Source organism: Pieris rapae, chromosome Z (assembly GCF_905147795.1).
Source record: "Pieris rapae chromosome Z, ilPieRapa1.1, whole genome shotgun sequence".
Classification (NCBI taxonomy): domain Eukaryota; kingdom Metazoa; phylum Arthropoda; class Insecta; order Lepidoptera; family Pieridae; genus Pieris; species Pieris rapae.
Genome location: NC_059534.1, coordinates 2,460,109 through 2,480,639, shown reverse-complemented (window position 1 = coordinate 2,480,639; position 20,531 = coordinate 2,460,109). Strand labels below are relative to the sequence as shown.

General features: G+C 31.8%; 1 protein-coding gene across 1 annotated transcript in view; it reads left to right on the top strand.

Moving 5' to 3' along the window:
* Positions 1 to 20,531, top strand: part of LOC111003379 (dipeptidase 1) — an 84,460-nt gene that overhangs the window by 14,177 nt on the left and 49,752 nt on the right. Inside the window, exon 2 of the mRNA XM_022273836.2 lies at positions 15,975 to 16,022. Within this exon, the coding sequence (XP_022129528.2) occupies positions 15,975 to 16,022 (48 nt within the window). The remainder of the gene's footprint in view (positions 1 to 15,974; positions 16,023 to 20,531) is intronic.

Here is a 20,531-nt window from a genome sequence, read left to right as displayed (position 1 = left end):
TTAAAATATATATGTAACTTAACTATTATTAGGTCACCTAATTCACGACTATATTTTTTATTCCCCACGAAAAAAAGAAAACTATACAGAGCAATGAAAAGACGTGTGACCTACATAAAAAAGATTCCAGTTATTCGGCCCTAGTCTGGGTGTTGATATTGGAAAGGTCTTAAAGGCTACAACATTAGAGGCGGACAAAACTTTTGTTTAGACTGACCAATTTACACACAGAAGCCGCAAAATAGAATTCTCTAATTAGGAATAAATCTTTAGTTTTAACATTGTTAATTTATTTACTAGCAGCATGTCAAGATTAAACACAGAATAAATAATTAAATCGCTATCAATATACAAACGTCATTTTTGACATTATTTAGAAAAATTTTATATAATTCATTCCTTCAAAGTCATATCATTTATTTCAATTAGACCACCTAAAATAACACTTTTGTTTTTTTTCACACAATTACACGTTAAATAAAATAAAAAGATGATTCTAGGTGTTCCTTCCAAAAGCTAGTTTCGTGTGAAGAAGAATGGGCAAGAAACCCCACAATTTACAATATTTGAAAAAGAAATCTATCAGAATATATATCTGTAATCTATATCTAATAATCTAATTTAATTAAGAGTAAAACTTAGTTTTTCAATGGGATATGTTTGAGGTGAAATATATCGATCCATTACTTATGACATAATATGCTGGCCATTTATTTGTTTTAAATATATATTGATGAATAACACAATGTTATTTAATAACTATGTAGATTCTTCTGATACTATAGCACTGAATGAAAGTTAAATAAAATGAATTATTCATCTTTATGGTATACTTTGTTAGTATTAAAATTTAAACCACCTGAATCCTAGCGTAATATTATTTGTTTTAGTTTTTTCTCGTTTTCAATTGTTTTTCTTCAGGAGGGCTGAATATTTTCCGAACTTGCTCTTTCAAATGGAACGGACAGAAAAACATTGTTCTTTCATTAAAAATGTTAAGTTAAATTGTTTTTCGTAGTTTTAATCAAAGCCTTCTAACGTGGTAGGTTTTTTAATATTTCGGTAGGGTCTATTTTGATTAAAGTTGTTTGATAGATGTCACTATAAGAACCACATAATTAGTTATTCACAACGACAATGACATGGACAAGCAATAGAAAAATAACCCAAAACATTAATATTATTATATATATATATTTAAATAATAATATTTACATATATTATATATATATATATATATATATATATATATATATATATATATATATACTAGCTGACCCGGCAGACTTCGTACTGCCTCATCGATAAATAAAAGACCTAATCTTTTGTATAAAATGATTTTAAAACAAACAAAATAATTATTAATGAAAAAGCATTTATTGAATAAAGCATGAAGTTTTATTATTATTTTCGATACATCATGTTGCTTACTTAGAAATCAGAGTTTTCCTGAAATACTGGCTATTTATAAGGTTTAAATTTGATATTAATAATAATATAGACACAGACACACACTGTGAAAATACAGTCTGTTAATTAATTTAAAGCTTTCTCATAAACTATATTATTTGTTTTGTTTTGTGGTGCGTAAATAAACAAAAGAAGACGGTTTTCCGACGCGCGAACACGCGACGTATAATTGTCCATGCGCGAAACAGGGAAACTCCAAGTTGATTCCACAAACTTCTAAAGACTGTCCTTGCGATTTATTTATGGTCATCGCAAAGGCCAGACGTACTGGTAATTGTAAGCGTTTAAAATCGAATGGTAAGTCCGTTGGAATCATCGGTATCCGCGGGATCAAGACATCCTCTCCTTTGTATTTTCCTTTTATGATTGTCGCCTCAATGACGTTATTCATCAGTCTTTTCACAGCCAGTCTTGTTCCATTGCATAGTCAAGGTTGATTAATGTTACGCAGCATGATGACAACTGATCCTACTTTTAACTGCAAATTGTGAGGTGGTAATCCAGGCAATTCCAGTGAATTTAAAAACTCAGTGGGATAGTTGATTACGTCATCCTGGTTCATTACGGTGTCGACTGATTTGAAGGAAACCATAATTTAATTTGTCTTTATTATTATTGATTTATCTTTCGATTTCTATATAGTCTTATTAAAAAAATAATCGGACAGAGTAACAACTTAAGTTAGCTAAAATAAAAAAATAATCGGACAGAGTAACAACTTAAGTTAGCTAAAATAAAAAAATAATCGGACAGAGTAACAATTGAAGTTAGCTAAAATTGTGTTTAGTACTATGTATTTTAAGACTATGCAATTTTGTCGCGTTCGCGATTCACTTTCACTTTTGTTGAGTTTCAGAACGCGATATTAGGTCCTCCAACGCGCACGCGAATTTAAACTTTATGCAGCGGTAATAAATTACAAATTGACTCTCCATTTTATTTAGAAAACGTTTGTATGGGAAATAGAAAAATGCTGTTTTGAGGATTTTCCCGGCAATTGTTCGAATTTTTCTCACCTTTTAAACCTTCCCTAGACCTCCACGAATAATTCAAGACCAAGATAAGATAAATCCGTTCAGCCGTTCTCGAGTTTTAGCGAGACTAACGAACAGCAATTGATTTTTATATATATAGATTTAGGGATCAGCAAGCTTGTGGCTTAACATATAAATTAATTATATCAAGATTAAATATGTAAAAAGACAACTATAATATTACTTCATTTATAAAGCTCCAAGCTACGAGTGCATAGATTTTAAGTATTTGTATTAGTGAAATTAATAAGTCCATCATTAAACCCAAAGACATTATAGTATTAATAATAGGCGCAAACGATAAACGTCCTTATACCTTCATCTCACAATTGTGTAATGTCTTTTACCAAGTACCAACTGCGATTTAATAATACCAAATAATTAATGACGTGGAATAAATGATACCTTGATAATCTTATGTTCCAAAATAAACGTATTTTTTAACTCTTTTAAATTTCATTTATGGTACTTCTGAGTCTCGGATATTTATTTAATTAGATATTTCTAAGAATCAAACACCTAATATATGAAAAAAACTATTAATTCCCGTACTATAATATATAAATCTGTCATTGCGTTTATTTGACAAAGACATTTTCGCTGCTTAAAATATCGTTAGTCTCGTTATCTTTCATATTCTGTGCTTCGTAAATATATTACCCTCCATATTTTCATTTTCTCTTAATTACCGCTTAATGAATATACGACGTCGTCGCCCGCAACTCCCACAAAAAATATTTTCGTGATTTTACTCTCATATTAATGTTATTAGAGTCGTTTCATTTTTCAGTTTGTGTAATTAAGCCTTTGATTGAAAATATCTATAGAGGTTGTGAGTAATTGTTCATTTTAATATATCATGTAGAAAGCGAAAATTTTCGATCGACGCATTTAAAACAGCTTAAATGAAAAAGCTTTTGTTTTTTCAAGTAATACCAAAACCGTTTTCGCAATACCCTTTGTCATTACATCGACAGGAAGTAAAACTTAAATATAGTGAAAGAATAAGCTCGCCAGCGATACAGACAGCTATAAATAAACAAATATGCAGTTAAAAAGATTGTGTAAAAATTTAAGAGTGCGATGGCACACAACATTTACACAACGAATCATGAAATTTTTTTAAATGTAATTGGAGGTAAACAGGCAGGAGGCTCACCTGATGTTAAGTCATTCCGTGCCCATGGACACTCACATTGCCAGAAGGCTCGCAAGTGCATTGCCGGCCTTTCAAGAGTTGGTACGCTCTCTTCTTGAAGCACCCTAATTTGAATTGGTTCGGAGATACTTCAGTTGCCAGTCTGACTCGACTTTTGATGAGAACAGAGCGTACTAATGATAAAATGATAATAATAATTAAAAGGCCGCCATACTCGCGAGTTTATGGGCGGCGTCACTTAACAGCAGATTACCTTATTGGTTTCACCAAGTAAAGATTTTAAGAAAAAATTAAGCGAACTGAACATAACTCTTACCTACTCTTACAATAACACAGTAATTGGTAATGGGGCGTTGAACATTAATTAGATTAATATTCAACGTGAGTGTCCCGTATTCAAGATTAAATCGTCAATAGCTTGTTAAGCAGCTTTGTAAATTCAGTTACAGTATCCGACAGTGACTTCATTAAGCGTTTGAACCATGTCTATCTATATGTCAATCATTATGATTATGTCATAACAAATGCATATATTGAACGTGTGAAACAAGATCCTGGAATGTCCAATATAGTCCAATAGTACTTACTGAGAAAGAAGTGTAATTAATGGGTAGATACGGTACAGACAAATCTTTGTTTTTAATTTATTTTATTATTCTTTATTACTCAAGATGTCATATGGAACATGGTGTAATGGTTGCAGCTCCTTACAAACGTTGTGTAAAAGAAAAAACTTGGCGATTAAAAAGAATGGCGGACAGGTTATTGCCAGTTCTTCTCTTCCATTCTACGCCCTTGATTTGAGGACTGGCAGTAAAGGTAAAATTAGAAGCATTTAATGTTTAGTTACCTAAATGATTTTTTTTAAATTTGAATTTGAGCTCCACGTATCGTTTTAGTTTTAAAGAGAATATTTATGAAAAATACGGAAAACACAATTGCAATGTTCAATTTTACACGTTGGGAATTATTTCCTACAAAATCAAACTTTTCAAGGATATCTTGTACGAATTAAATTATACATATATAAATTTATATTTTCAAAGAAAAATAATCGCTAAATGGTAAAAATTCACAATTTTTTTGTTGCATTTTGTGTGAATTGCATTTTTACCTAAAGGAAATGTTAAAAATACCCAAACAAAAAGGTCAACCATTTGAAAAAAGTAAAAGATGACTATTGCGCCGTTATAAGCATATCAAAATAGAAAATAAATCTCTTTAGCTAGTGAAGGTGTCTGATTAAACGGATCCAATGTCGATTTATTCTCAAAGAGAGAAGTCGCTTGCATTAATTAGAACCTAATTTGAAGCGAAAAAAGCTTATCATTGTATAACTTTCACAGAGGATTCCTACTGTATTGCTCAGTTCGATTTGTCAAAAATATATATCGCAGAAACCAGTAATTAAAACCCTGTATAAATTATTTTGTAAGAGGTCTTATACTAAAAAATACTTGAACAATATATATTTAATAAATAGTTGAACGGTGATTAAATATTATTATCTGTAGGCGTGCGGCTTACTCACAGTAAACATGTTTAATTCACTGGAAACTTTAGCAAAATAACGTTTATCCCAGTTTATCTACTAGCCAGGAGGCGATTTCGGATTTTGAAACTAAACCGCACATGCAAAATACGCCTGTACTTGCAAATGAATTTGATAACAGAAAACTTGTACTATTATGAACAACACATAAATTCTTTCACTAAAATCAAAATTTCGTCTCAGTTATAAAGTACATCTACCTAATTGAAATCCCGCGAAATCGAGTTTTTAATCCGCCCAAAAGTATTTATTTACACCTGATAATTTATGAAGACCAAATAAGTATATTGTTAGGATTTTTAAATATATAAAAAATTAATAAGAAGAACCAATAAAATATATGGACAATGCATCACCTATTGAAATCTCTCAGCAAAACACTTATTATTCCCACATCGCACACGTTTTACGGATCCTATCTTGAAATGAAAGTGTTTTGGGTACACTCCGATAAACGATTGGATTCCAAAAACGTGTTTCGATACTGAATTTAAAGGAACCAAGATTTCAGAAATTTGTTGTGTGGAATTTTCACATGGCAGAGGCGTATTTCGTAACAAAAATAATTAATAAATTGCCTTCCAGTTTAAATGAAATAAAAGCTTAGAAAAATGTTAAAAGTTAAAAAGTAAATTAATAGAAAAAAATGTATATTTACTATTTACACAACATCAAGAAAAATATTATAAGAATATATCTGAACGAAAGTCTCATAAATGATTACTATTCAATAGTCATATAATACGTATTGTACCATCGATGCGATCTACCCGCACTTTTGTAAAAAATATTTTACATAAATGTTTTTATTAATTTTTTATTTTACATATGGAGCTTATTTTTTCTTTGAGAAATAAAATATCTTTGAACCGAATATAGCATAGAGATGAGGTAAAACGAGGTGAGGTGAAGATTTTAATATTTATTTAAACTATTTGTAGAATTGAAAGCTGAAGATTAAATTATTCCCGCTCCTAATTTACGAGTTGTAATTTATACACATTTGAAAGATATGGATAAATAAAGCCAGTAGCCCAGAGCTTCCGAGTTAATTCTAAGTCATAAGCTAAAGTGTACCGTACAAGTGTAAGAAACTCTTGTAAACAAGCCAATTATTATTGAATATGTTTAACTTCTTTAAAGTTCATACTAAGAAACATTCACATTATTACTACTTGTGTCTTGTTCAAGAGTAAGTCGCTACAACTCCATTTTATATACTGATTTTTTAAAGAATATTTAGGTACACTCCATTGTTTATAAAAATCATTCTCTTTTGTCTTCTTTAAAAAAACAAAGGCACTTTTCTCAAAGCTTTGTACAGATCAACCAATTTATTAGAAAAGCTCTACGCTATTTCAATCCCATACCTTATAATTTACAACGTAAGGCTCATATTTTGTTGAAAGACTCCTTTTTTAGGTTAAGATTAGAAATGTCTAGAAACATCGACACTTCACAGTTGCAGAAATGTTATTAGGAACACCAAAAATACCACCCTACTACCAACTGACCCCATTATTCAATAAAAATCTGTCTCTTTGCACAGATAAAATTAAGTACTTATCTATCTCTTTTCATCACGGTGCAAACACTAAACATCAGAAAGAGAAGAGAGCCTAAAAACCGTTTCAGTACTTGAATCGTAAAACAGTGCACCTACAACAAATTTACATGTTGAACATTCATTGAATGACACTAAACCACGATCCTACCATAATGGCACCTCAAAAGAGCCTCTAGCACACTTGTAACAGTTAAATCGGGGCTTAATTCTGTCGACCGAGAAACCGCAGATTTTAAGGTATACGAAGTGCTACGTATGAACTTTGAATTCTTTAGAGAATATTCTATTTGTGTCTGGTATCTTTTCGATCATGTACAATATTATTATTAGTCCTGTCATAGTTATATTCTTCTCTCAAGTGCAGCCTGTTCAAATATCATAATTTTTAATTAACAACAAAATAAAAGACATTTAAATGTTTCACAACAATAATCTGAATAATTGAATAATGCCCATATTTAACCAACGGCGTTTCTAAATATCCACAACCAATCCCTCTCCAGGCTTGTATCTTTGGCGTTGCGTAGAGATTTGGGGTCACTCTGCATCATCTACCGCATTTACCATGGAGAGTGTTCTGAGGACTTTCATCATCGGACGTCGAGACAATACGAAATTCCACCCGAATCAACTCAACGTACGCCGTTCCACAACTGAGCATTTTTCAAGGCAGATCCGCCCATCACCACTGTGTGGAACCAGCTGCCCACTGAAGTTTTTCCAAACGCATTCGACTTAATTACTACTTACTTTTATATCAAGAAAAGAGTAGGTACATCAATTCTCAAAGGACCGACAACGCACTATCTATTAGCGTATTAAAATAAAATAAACGTATTTTATTTTTTTTATCGAGCCCTCTGCCAATGTGAGTGTCCATCCGGTATCACTTAACATCAGGTGAACCTCCTGCCCATTTGCTCCCTGTTCTATAAAAAAAAATAGAAAACTTGGAAAAAACTAAATTATGTTAGTTTATTACCAGATAATTTACAGATTACTTTCACAGACGTTCAAGTAACAGATTTCTAGAAGTTATATAAAAAAATAAAATAAATTAGTGGCGCTAAAACCTCTTTAGGTCTTGGCCTCAGATTTTTGAATTTGTTTCACTTTAATAGGCAAGTAGATGATCATCCTTCAGTGTCTGACACACGTCATCGACTTTTTAGGTCTAAGACATGTCGGTTTCCTCACGATTTTTTCCGACACCGTTCGAGTAAATGCTAAATGCGCACATAGAAAGATAGTCCATTGGTGCACAGCCGGGGATCGAACCTACGACCTCAGGTATGAGAGTCGCACGCTGTAGCCACTAGGCCAACACTGCTCTTGAAGAACGTGCTAGAAGTTATATAACAGGATGTTATAGAAGATCTTTAATATATAACTTTATTGTTGCTCAGGTGTGTTACAGCGTTCTTGATCTTAATATGCGATAGTGCCGGTCCCTAAAAGAAATTTATGTATATCGCCCACGACCCATTTTCCTAACTTTAAAAACAGCTTCTCTCAGACCGTGACGTCACGTCTCAGAAAGTGACGTCACTTTGCCTCAAATAATTTCATAACAAAAAAGATTCTTTCTAATTTTAATTTATATGTAGTACGAGTAGCACTAGTTTAAACCATGAGTTATTTTTATTATTTAAATTATTACCGTCTGAAATTCGCAATATCGGCGCGTTTTCTAAATTCAAAAAGAAGATATTAGTGTGAACATAGTAGACTAAAATTGGGACGGATAATGGCAACGTGTATCTCGCTTCATACATATTAAGTTTCTCATGTAAATAAAATACATTTTTTGTAATTAGAAATAAAGTTCTTAGGTTAATTATGGAAAACAAATCGGCACTTTCGTTAATCTTTTTAACGATTCCTAAGTAATTACGCAATTAATCGTAAGCTTGTCATTAATTAAACGTAGCAAGTGCTGCTTGTATTTATATAAGAATAAAGTAGCTCTAGGTAGAACAATATAAGAAATAAAAGTTTACTGAGGATCTAGTTTAGGCCAGAGGGCAGTAACTTTAGAATTACAGCGCCTTTATTTTCACCCGAGCTTAGAACCAGGACAATTTATTGGGAGAATGTCTGAAATTCCCGCTTCTCGCAAGCTAAATTATCTGATGAGTGGCCTTTTATTTCGTTAAATTTTAGTGTCGTTCTATAATAATAATAATCTTTATTTATTTTCTCACAGAACTTCATACATGGTAAGTTACAACTATTTATTAATGTATGTGAATAATTGTAATTCTTCTTTTGAGGTATAGTTATTGTTTATGTGAGGCTGAAGCCTGCTAAAGGTTGAGCACCTGTGGTCGGTCATCAGGCCTCCACCACTTCGGATCGACAAAAGATAATAAATAATAGAGAATAGAGAATTATGGTTTTAGTAGGTTGTAACGTTAAAAAAATAAGAAAGTATATACATTTTTCTACAATAGTATATAGATAAGGAATGTATATATTATACGGAAACCACATGGGGCATGTGTATGTGTGTGTGTGTGTGTGTCTGTGTACGTACTGAATTAAATGGTATGTTCTATGGTAGTCAATTCACGATCTTATTATCTCAGTTGACTTTTATGTATATATGTTATCTAAAGTATTACTTTGTTGAAAATAAGATTATCACACTCTTTAAATGCCGGCAGCGCACGCAAGCTCTTTGGCATTTAGTGTCCATGGGCGACACTATTATTTAACATCGGATGTGTCTTCTCAAAAGACCTCTTTAGACCAACAAACACACGACTATTCGTTTTGAAATTGAAGCTAAAAGTAGCCATACCTCGAACAGAATAATATTGCACTTAAACGAAGAATAAGAAAAAACACATATAACATTACACAGTTCATAAATCTGATAGATAACCCCGCCGTATCAGTGAGATTATCTAGAGAATTGTACTTCGCGTTTCAGTTAACAAAAGACACACACAAATATTGGACAAGTTCACGATGTTGCCAGCTCCAGCCTTGTGAATTCTGCTTTTTAATGTCCCTTCACCTAAAATGTCGTTTTCTTACTCGAACTTTATTTAAAAAGTTTTGTTTTAAATAACTGGAAACAAGAACTATTACAAGGCAAAGTTACTTGAAACTTTTTTTTTTTTAATTTACATTTGCAACGATCAAGTCAAAGTTAAACGATATTTAAATGGCTCAGAGAAGACTATCCACCATACAAGGATCTTATTTCATTAGTTCGGATACTGTACGATATATAAACATTTCAGTATATGCATGGTTAAATTAAAGGCTTATTGTTTTCAAATCAGTCCTTACATTAAATATATTTTCGCTTAACCCACCCTTCGCTAGCAGATTTTTTTATTTTAGGATTGTTAATTTATTGCATTATATACTTAAAGTCAACTGCCATAAGGTGCTAAATAAAATACTGGGAAATAGTCTGTGGGTTGATGCTGAACATTATTAATGGATACAAAAACCGTGTAATGGATTCCTCATTTATTAAAAATACCTCTCATTTTATGTAATCAATTTACATACGTTGCACATTTTTTATTATATGTTTATGTATAAAAGTATAATGTTAACGTATTTAAATAGCCTAGAACACTGTAATGTTTCAACGTAGAAGATCAAAGAGGTGTCAAAAGCGTAGCGTGTCCCTGTAGACCGTCTACTAAATCATCGTAGCTACATGTTTGCTCTGTAGCAGTTTAACGCCCGAACCCAATAATGTATCCACAATCTCAGATTGAAGACAATCAGACCGTGACAGTGGATCGATCTCCTATCTGCATCCCAGTAACCAAACCCAACGAAGACAATCCATTTTTGGCAAGGAATAGAATGCAATCTCTTCACTCTTTACACTCATATTTCATAATTATTATAAACTAAATAAAGTAAATAAAACCGTACAAATAATATTAAAATATACATCTATGTTTAAAACATATCAAATAGCTTTTTAATTGTTTTAAAAACTGGTGAAAGTTAAAATCTTAAGATAGAATATTGGCACAGTTGAACTGTCATTTTCATACAAAGGTCTATCCACATACACCGATCTGACCTACCATGGATAGTTTGTATAGACAGACGGCTATTACAATGCGTCGATTGGTTATTGGCACACTTGTCAATGTTTGGATTAAGATGTCTATCTCAGCTGTTCAAAAATGGATTAAAATATGTTATTGGGTTTGGGCGTCAGACGCACAACAAACAAAGATTTACAAGAAATCCGTAAATGAATTTTGCTTCTCAAGTGAACAAATTTTCGATCAATTAAAAGTTGTAAAATTAAATTTGTGATAATCATTATCCATCTACGACATCATAATCTATTTCTAGTGTTAACCTAAAGGTTATTATAATTAAACATTATTATTTGGACTGCTATAATATCTACCTAAACATAAATAGTAACAATTTATTGTACCGCAGACCACATTCTACGGAGTCTTACCAGACGAGACCGTTTCTCAAGAATGAATGGAGGCACAGAATAAATTAACAAGTACATTGAAACGCCACTTTGTGGATAAACAATGCGGTTCACGTCATAACAATAAGCTTCTCTGTCTATATCTGATTACATCTGTCAATGTTCAACGTAGATGCATCGCTTTGTTTTCATTGAATCATCTCGGATATGAAACCGATATTACCTAAAATTGATGAGTGTCAAAATTATTATTAGTTAGTTATTTAGTAGATTAAGGCCGGGGTTTCGTAGTTATCATTTTGTTTATAATTAAAATATAATTTGTAACTGCACTAATATTTTTATTGTATTGTATTTGGTTGGATGGAGCTTTTCGGAAATAATGAATCATCAGTGTAATTAAAGATAATACAGTTTACAACGCGACACAAAAGCTTTGCAAAGAGCTACTTATACATCTTATCTTGAGCGTTTTTCTTTCAACGCGGCTTTTGATAAAGCTACTAAGTAAGTACTTTCTGTGTCTCGGGGGAACACAATATATTAGTAGTATATACTTTGTTTCATGACTATTTATGGGTGCGGACATTTTTATTGCTCAGTTCTGGCGTATACACTGGTTAGTGATTTTATGAGAAAAAATGCGACTGATTTTATGAACCTTTGATGTCGTCATACTCACTAAACAAACACTGTAATTTTGAAATTGCTTTTTATTTACATATTATCTGTTTGAATAATTCCTGTAAATTCAAACATAAAACAGCAGAGGAAAATTATGACATTCATGAACATAATGTGGAATGTTTTAATTACAATAAATACTAGTAATTTCGTTCCTATTCATTGTAAAATGACCAGACGGGATAAATTTATTTTATTTTTTTTACTTACTGTTTTCAAAAGTCGGTGTAGGTGTGTAATTCAATATCTTATTTATTACACGGAATTATAGTTGAAGAAATTACAAGGATTCTGGTCCAATTACACGAAATGAATGCGACCGAAAGCTTGTTTCTAATAACATAACATTTTAGGGAATAATGTTTAGTTATATTAATCACATACCGAATTAATTAATTCAATATTATTAAACATAGTATATATAATATATTAGCAGTAAGATATAAAACCACTTCATGGATAGTTACAAACATCTTTATTCACTTTAAACTACCTAACTTTATTCACTTTTTTCTGTTAAGTATACCTATTGTATATGCTTTAATAGTTTTTGTATAACAATTAAGTGAGCTCTGACAGAGACGGATAAACCATGTCAGGTTTTGGTTCGCTGTAAAATGTACCTAAACATATGTTTATAAAATCTTTAAAAAAAAGTTTGTACAATTGTGTTTAGGTACACTGAAATTGAATCGACGTCAACTAATTAGTCGTTGAGCCAATTATACGTGTATAAACAACATATTCGAAGTCGACAGAGGAGGACTGTTATCTTGTTTCTTATCTCCGTAGATTTAAAACATATTTTTAATCACACTTGCTCAACTAAAGAACTTTATAAATGCTATCAGACACAGCATATCTCACTTTATGAACAAATTCAATTAAAATATTGAATTTTGTATGTTATAAAAAAATTATTTGGCTCGACACACACAATGTTAAATAAACGTCTGTCTTTCTATCGTAGTTCGAAACGATCAAATTTTGGTTCAGCTGAGAGGTTAACGAATTTTCATACGTATCAAATGAACGAAATCTGATTACCACTAAGATCACAAGAAAACATAAAGGTCGTGGTACGAATAAGTCTAGGTAGGTTGTAAATATTAATAATAATTTATAGTATGGTGGGGGCCATATAACTGATACATTTGACAGTTGTAAATTTACAAATCATAAGATAATTATAATTGCTCTTAATTATGAAATTCAACTACATTTTCGGTAAAACATTCCACCGATATCAAACGTTAAATTAGTATTGTGCTTTCCACAAAATCGATTATGAATTTTGAAATGTACATACCTGATGACTTAATAGGCCTTTGTTCTAGTCGTGGTTAACCGCTGTTAGTAATGTGTATTTTCAATGTAAACCTCCTCAAGATAAAGTTTAATAATGCAATTTTTTCTATTATTAGTCTTATTATCAAATGTAGGCGTATGTAATATCGTGTTTGCTATTGCAGCAACCATTTTTTTTTTCAGGGAATCGTTGCTGTAATCTTGAGACTTAGTGCAAAATATGATACCCGTATTCCAATATGCAACACGCTTCTCGACTCTGAGAGCAATACACATAGAGAATCTTCACGTTTTAGAATAGGGTGTCAACTCTTTGAAAGATTAGAAGCATTAGATTCATGAAATCTCGCCTATTAGTTGTCGTTGCCAGATCAAACAGGCCATTTGGCAAGTGGCCAAATTTAACAACGTAATTTGCAAATCTGTTACATATGACGACGGGAATTTATATTTTAAATTGTTGGTTGTTGTAGCCACATTCGCTGGCATTGTTTCCATTGATTTAGGTTCGGAGTTTGTTGGTTTTGCCCACCGACCAGCCAGAAAATACATAATTGTATTATATCTGAAACGTATTTGTACAGTAGGTAAATAATAAAATTAATCGTTCTATTTAAAAAAATTGTTTTAATACTAAATTTTTATTCAAAATCATTTATTCATTTAGGTAACACAATGTACACTTATGAACGTCAATATAGAAATACATATTCACATAATTTGAAATACTATGTATGAGGCTGTGTGTATTGTGTGTGCGTTTCAATCTGCAAAGATATATATGTATGTTGAACGTAACTAGGTAAATCATAAATATATATGAAAATTTAATTGAACATGCCTTTTCCTTTTTCATATATATTTGTATTTTACTAAAGTGTAATTGACTTCAATAGATTAGATAAGAGATTGAAAAATATAAAGATCATATAACTCATTTTCCTATAGAACCTACTTTATCAAGTAAATCTTCAGATTCAAGACGATTTTTCTCCATTACATTATCTTAACTTGTGGTTGTCACCGTACTAAGGGTTAATTAAAGCAGAGCGTTCCTAAATGACTCCCCCGGGGCACACTTTAATGATTACGTCTTATTTCTGAGAGGAAACTTAGGGGCAAAGCTTTTTATCCCTTTGAAAAGTTTGAAATATAAGAAAATTTAGGTGACACTTTTCCAAGGAAAATCTTTAAGGTATTTAAAGTTCGTATAATATTTTAAAAGCAAAATTGAATAGGCAAATAATAGTTAGAGAACTTATTTATTGTAAGGACCATATTGTAATTCGTAAAGTATGATTAATTTCTTTTTCTTTTTTTGCGACTGAGACACAAACTAGCTGGTTATGGTCTCTGGCAGAATGACCGGCGCAGTAGAACTCCGCAGCACAATGCTGAGACACGGCCAATTACAACCACAGCACACACGCATTACACCACTTACACACTTAAACGAACCATGTTCTTTAAAGAAAATATTTTTTTTACTTTTTATTGTATTATTATACTTATGTGTTTTTTTTAGTAAAAAATGTTACGTCTAAATCGGGAGAAAACTGCCTATCTTATACCATTAGCGTGTACCCATGAAAGCAGACTAAAAGACAATTACGGATACAGATAGTAGAGCTTAATTTCTCAGAAGACAGTTTTTAATTTATATTATAATCAAATATGTCGCAAAGTCAAAACGTATTGAGTCGATAGCTTTCATATAGTATTCTCACGGGAGTTTATTCATGCATAAATTTAAATCCTTTATGGCTTGAGCTTCAATAACTATAAGGACCGACATAATACGGTGGTATTTTCTTAAAACTGTTTACTTCAAAGAGTACCGAGTGTTTTTTACGCCGTTTTATACCCCCTTTATCTTTGCCGATGAGTAGGGATGCCAACAGGTTCAAATTTAATGACGTAGTAGTTATACCTGTCTATCTTTTGGTTTATAATAAACAGTTTTTTTAAATTTTTTTTTAGGCTTCGTTTCAATGTAGTTGTTAGGTAGCGATAAGCAGTTGTTAAATTGTAGATAATAATTAGCGTTTTCACATAGGAAATGATTTCCCGATGAATGGCCTCTTACTGGCACTGTGCACAACAAACACTCGCTTGTAAGCCGGAAATTTTAAACGGTGTGTGTTAGACACGTCCGACAGACACGGAATTGATCAACAAATGTTGATTGGGTAGTATCTTCATGCGAGCTACAGCACGAGATCAGGAGAAAGACCATCAGAATTTTTACCCAAAAACCAAACCCACTAACCACAAGACAAATGAGGCTAAATGTTTAAAATGGTATTACTTGTTTGTGTTGACTTTTATCAAACGAAATGCAGATTAATTAAAATGCAAATTATTATAAAAAAATTGACCCAAAAACTAAATAGTACGGAAATTAAAATATTTGTTTGCATTAAGTGCAACGAATTCATAATTTATTTAATGCCGTGAAAACCAATACTGAACGCTTGAAAAAAAACGAATTAATAACTTTACAAAATTTTATTCGTCTCATTAAGAGTTTATTTTTAGAGTTTAGGGTAGGTTTTGCCCTTAACTTAATAACATTATTTAAATGTTGTCTGAGCCGCGGGCAATATATGGCTGATTAATTTTTAGGTTGAGTTGTACGACGGCCATTTGGGCATTCTATACATCTATTGTATATGTTCTTGATTATATGTTTCTTAATTCTGACATTATGTTTTTTCATTTCAAATGTATTCTGTATCTTCTTAATACCATATTCTTCTTTGCAGGTCAACCACAACGAAGGATAACGAGAGTCCCCAAATTCATATCCAGAAGTAAGTTTATCAAATATTCATTCTTTACTTAGGGTCTGTTTCACAATGACCGGATAAGTTCCAAATAAGCTATTTATTACTTATTGGTAGGATAAACACTATTGTTGCGTTTTACGACACGACGTTTTGCGATAGCGCTATTCGTCATGAAAAGTGTAGTTTCTTATTCGCAACTTTTATCTTCCGAATAATTTATGTGTTGCATGGCTATTTGGTACTTTATCCATACATTGTGAAACAGACCTTAAGTCTAAAATTTAATTTAACCACTTCATTAATCTTTATCTTAACTCATCTTGACACCACGGGACTAGTGAGAAGACTGAAAAGTACAAACAGATTTGTACTAGTGAATTACTGATAGTGCACCTTAGTATTAAGTGCTAAAGAGTGTAAAAATAGAACAAAAGAACAGTGTGTTCCCTTTAATAGAGACTGTAAGTAGTGTTAGATACCTCTTTATTTCAAAAATCCTTTTTAGTAAATATAATAGCTTTATAATAAAAAGTAATAGCTTTTATTGTGCTTTTATTATTAAATGTTACCATCTTAGTTTAATCATTATAACCTTGTATGTATATGTGAGAGCAGATATAAAATGTATTATTATTATTATTACATTCTAACTAATTAATCCTTGTAAAACTACACAATTAAACTCACAACATACCAAACGCATTGCGAAATTTTGGATGAACGTGAGGATCCTAAAGTTGAAAAATGAACTGAATGTTCACTTCTATTATTCCAAGGGAGATTGTAAAACGAAAGATGAAACAATGTTTTTCAAACTAAGCCTGACCCACGTTTTCCTACAAAATGACATCAATCGATAAATTCGCCGGACTCTCTAACAGAGTAGATATTAAAATCAGTAATAAATATACAACTGGATATTTCAGTAAATATCCCTAATTCAAACATTTAATATTTCAAATATTATTATAACGTTTTGGCCATTTCAATTTTAATTTAATTAGCACTTAATGGGCTTTTAGCTATATATTGGGAATGAATATAATATTCGCGGTTGATTTATTGAACTGGCGATTCTAGCTTAAATACATGACTAATGGATTCTTATTCTACCAGCTGCCCACTGAGGTACTTCCGAACCCGTCGACTCGACGATCGTCGATCGACTTAGGGTCCTTCAAGAAAAGAGCGTACAAATTCTTAAAAGGCCGGCAACGCACTCGCGAGCCCTCGGGCATTAAGAGTGTCCATGGGCGGCGGTATCACTCACCTCAGGTGAGCCTCCTGTCCGTTTGCCCCCAGACGATAGCTGAACGTGGCAACGTCATAAGAAAATACTTTTAAACATATACATGCCTTCTATTTAATCATGTTATTACTCATAGTGTTATTACTCAAGACAGCACAATCTTGAATCTAAGAATGAAATTTCAACTATTTTTTTTTTGGTGCATGATTATTATTTTCACCGATCAATCTCCTTCATGCCTTCTTCATCTACACGACACTGGCGAAGTACCTTGTGACCAGTTGGCACAAATTAAATCCATTAAAAAAAATATACATGCCCTATTTCATACCAAAGTTACGAACCCAAATCCCTATAATTTTCATCGATCAATCTCCTTCGTGCCTTCTCCATCTACACGACACTGGCGAAGTACCTTGTGACCAGTTGGCATAAATTAAATCGATTAAAAAAATATATCACAAAGTTACCATCCCAAATCCCTTTGCCATTGTAATTGAAGCCGGCAAAGGTACGTCATGGCGTCCTATTCATTGCCATAACCGTTAACAATCAATATGATAAGAAACCTTATTTCAAATTCATTGAATCCATTGTTATAGTAAAAATATTCTCATCGAAAATCTTTGAATTTTATTATTTGGTGATTACGCCAACGGTAATTATTAACTCTCTTACACATATTACCCACACATTGTGTATGCTTGAAAACGGGATGCATTTTCGAAAAAAAATATACGTTTATGTGCTATTTTGATCTCACTCATATATAAGCAAAAAAAGGGGGGGTTCAATAGCATTAAATCTACTTACGTTATACTTGAACGACCCCTTATATAAAAAACATACCATGTAATCATTTGATCTAAATCGCATTCACAGTTTACTCAATATTACATGCCATACGGTTCATACATGTACGATGCCATATATGTATGTATTTAAATGCAACTTGATTGTTCATTGTACGTGCCCAATTAAAATTGAACAAAGAATAGCCCGAATATTTGTGCATCGCATGTTCATCTCCCATTAACCCTAATTATACTTAACCGCAGTGTACAGATAACTAATATCAACATCAAATTAATCTTTTTAATTGATAGTAATTTTAACCAAACAGTCTCGAATAGTTCGTTATTTACGAAGCGATATGTTTTTATTAAGGAACTAAATTTAACAGTTGTTTAAATACTTTATAATACATTAAGAGGGGCAAATATCGTGAAATTGTTAATCCTTTATGACCAAAACTTCTTTAATTTATTCAAACGTGGACGTCAAAAAGCGTTTTTTATTATTTATTAAGAATTCTATGTTGATATTACATGTGGAACATGATATTATGAATGCAATTCCTTACAAATATTGTGTAAAATTTAAAAAAAACATTGGCGATTATAAAGAGAGGCGGAGAGTTTATTGTCTAGAGTGTATGTCATTCTTCTCTTCCGTTGTACGCCCTTGATTCAAGCACTGGCAGTTAATATAACATAGAAGCATTTAATATTTATTTATTGATGTATATTAGTGTACATTATGTTACCTGTATGAATGAATGATTTCGAATTTGAATTTATATATGAATTATATATTAAGCCCTATACATAAATTCTCACAAAACACAAATTACAACAGACGTCTGCCAACCAAATACACCAAGCAATATTGTTGAGGCGCAAACCTGTAGAAATAATTATATAATGTTCTATTATAACAATTTATCAGTTAGTTTCATCAACTTCTTCATATTGTAACACTACGTTATATACAATACGCTGTGTACTGAATTTCAGTTATATATTATATCTTGTTTTTTTTAATGGCAATAGTTATAACTTTATGCCAGTTTCATTATATCTTGTTTCCCTAGGTTTCTATGCCTGAATACTTGGTTCTACTTAATACTACATATTACTTGATTCATTAACAGGTTACATTTAATAAAAATAAATAAATTAGATTTCTGTATCTGTTTCATTATCATTTGTCAATCTAATAGGCACGTGATCAGATTTTTTATGGACGAATAAGGGTAAATTTTGTTACCTATATGAATAAATGATTTTGATTAAATTTAATTTGTTATGCTTTAAATAAATTAAGCCTCATATAGTGTACGAAAACAGACAGGCCTTATAAATGCACTGATTTGTTTATTTCGCAAATTTTAAACCCCATTTAATTGTATTAAACGCCATTGTAGCATATTATGCATGAATGGGTATTTTATCTGAAACAAACTGATTGTTTTATATCTTTATATTATTTTAAAATTATTCCAAGTCTAGATTTTTGCGCCCAGCGAGCTGTTTTAAAACAACTGGAAAATGCTGCCGTATTTTTATTATATCGCAAGTTGTGTGAAAACCACAATGGGTTTTGGACATATATATAATGCTGCCCCTGCTTCGTTTCTCCTTAATGTGATTTTACTTAGCCTGCCTGTTTAGTACATACAAAATGCACAACATAGCAAAATGGAACATGTTGCTATTCTACCCCAGAGACTGTTCGGTTTTCCAGAATGAAAGCTTTTTACGTTGTTCTGTAAATTTTATATATAAACCTCAGAGGTCATGTTATAAGTTTTAATTAACAAATAAAACATAGGTGTAAATAGTACAGGGGTTAAAGTGAAGGGTAATATGTATATTTTTGTATGCTGTATCATAAAAAATAAAACCAAACTATTGTCTAAAAAAAATAAAAATAAAAGTTAAGGGGTGGACCACCACTATTTCTTAGGGGTTTGAAAGATAGATTGCCGTTTCTCAGACTTACTGAATATGCATAAAATTCATAAGAATCGGTCAAGCCGTTTTAGAGGAGTATGGGAACGAACATTTCGACACGAGAATTTTATATATTAGGTTTATTTCTACGAACGTAGATGCGTCACGAATTATGAAAGTAGCATTTCGTTCTTGGGTCGCACGAGCCACTGCTTACTTCGACCCTATACGGAGAACTAAACAAACCTTGCGGCCGCGACACACAAACGGTGGGCGAGGCCAGCGAGTCGCGGGGCGACCGGGTAACACGCGTCGCAATTTAATATGTAAATATTGTTATATGAGTATTTGACAGAAGAGGGGTTTTCTGTTCAATATATGAAGCCTCATCCTTCATTTCAGAGGCCAAGATAATAATGACAATAACAACATCTTTCTGCAATTACTTTTTTAATAGTTTGGTATATTATATTATTAATTGTTTTCTTCTTTTCCTTTTAAATCGTGAGAATTAATTTTGAAATAGTATTCAATGAATTGCGACGAATG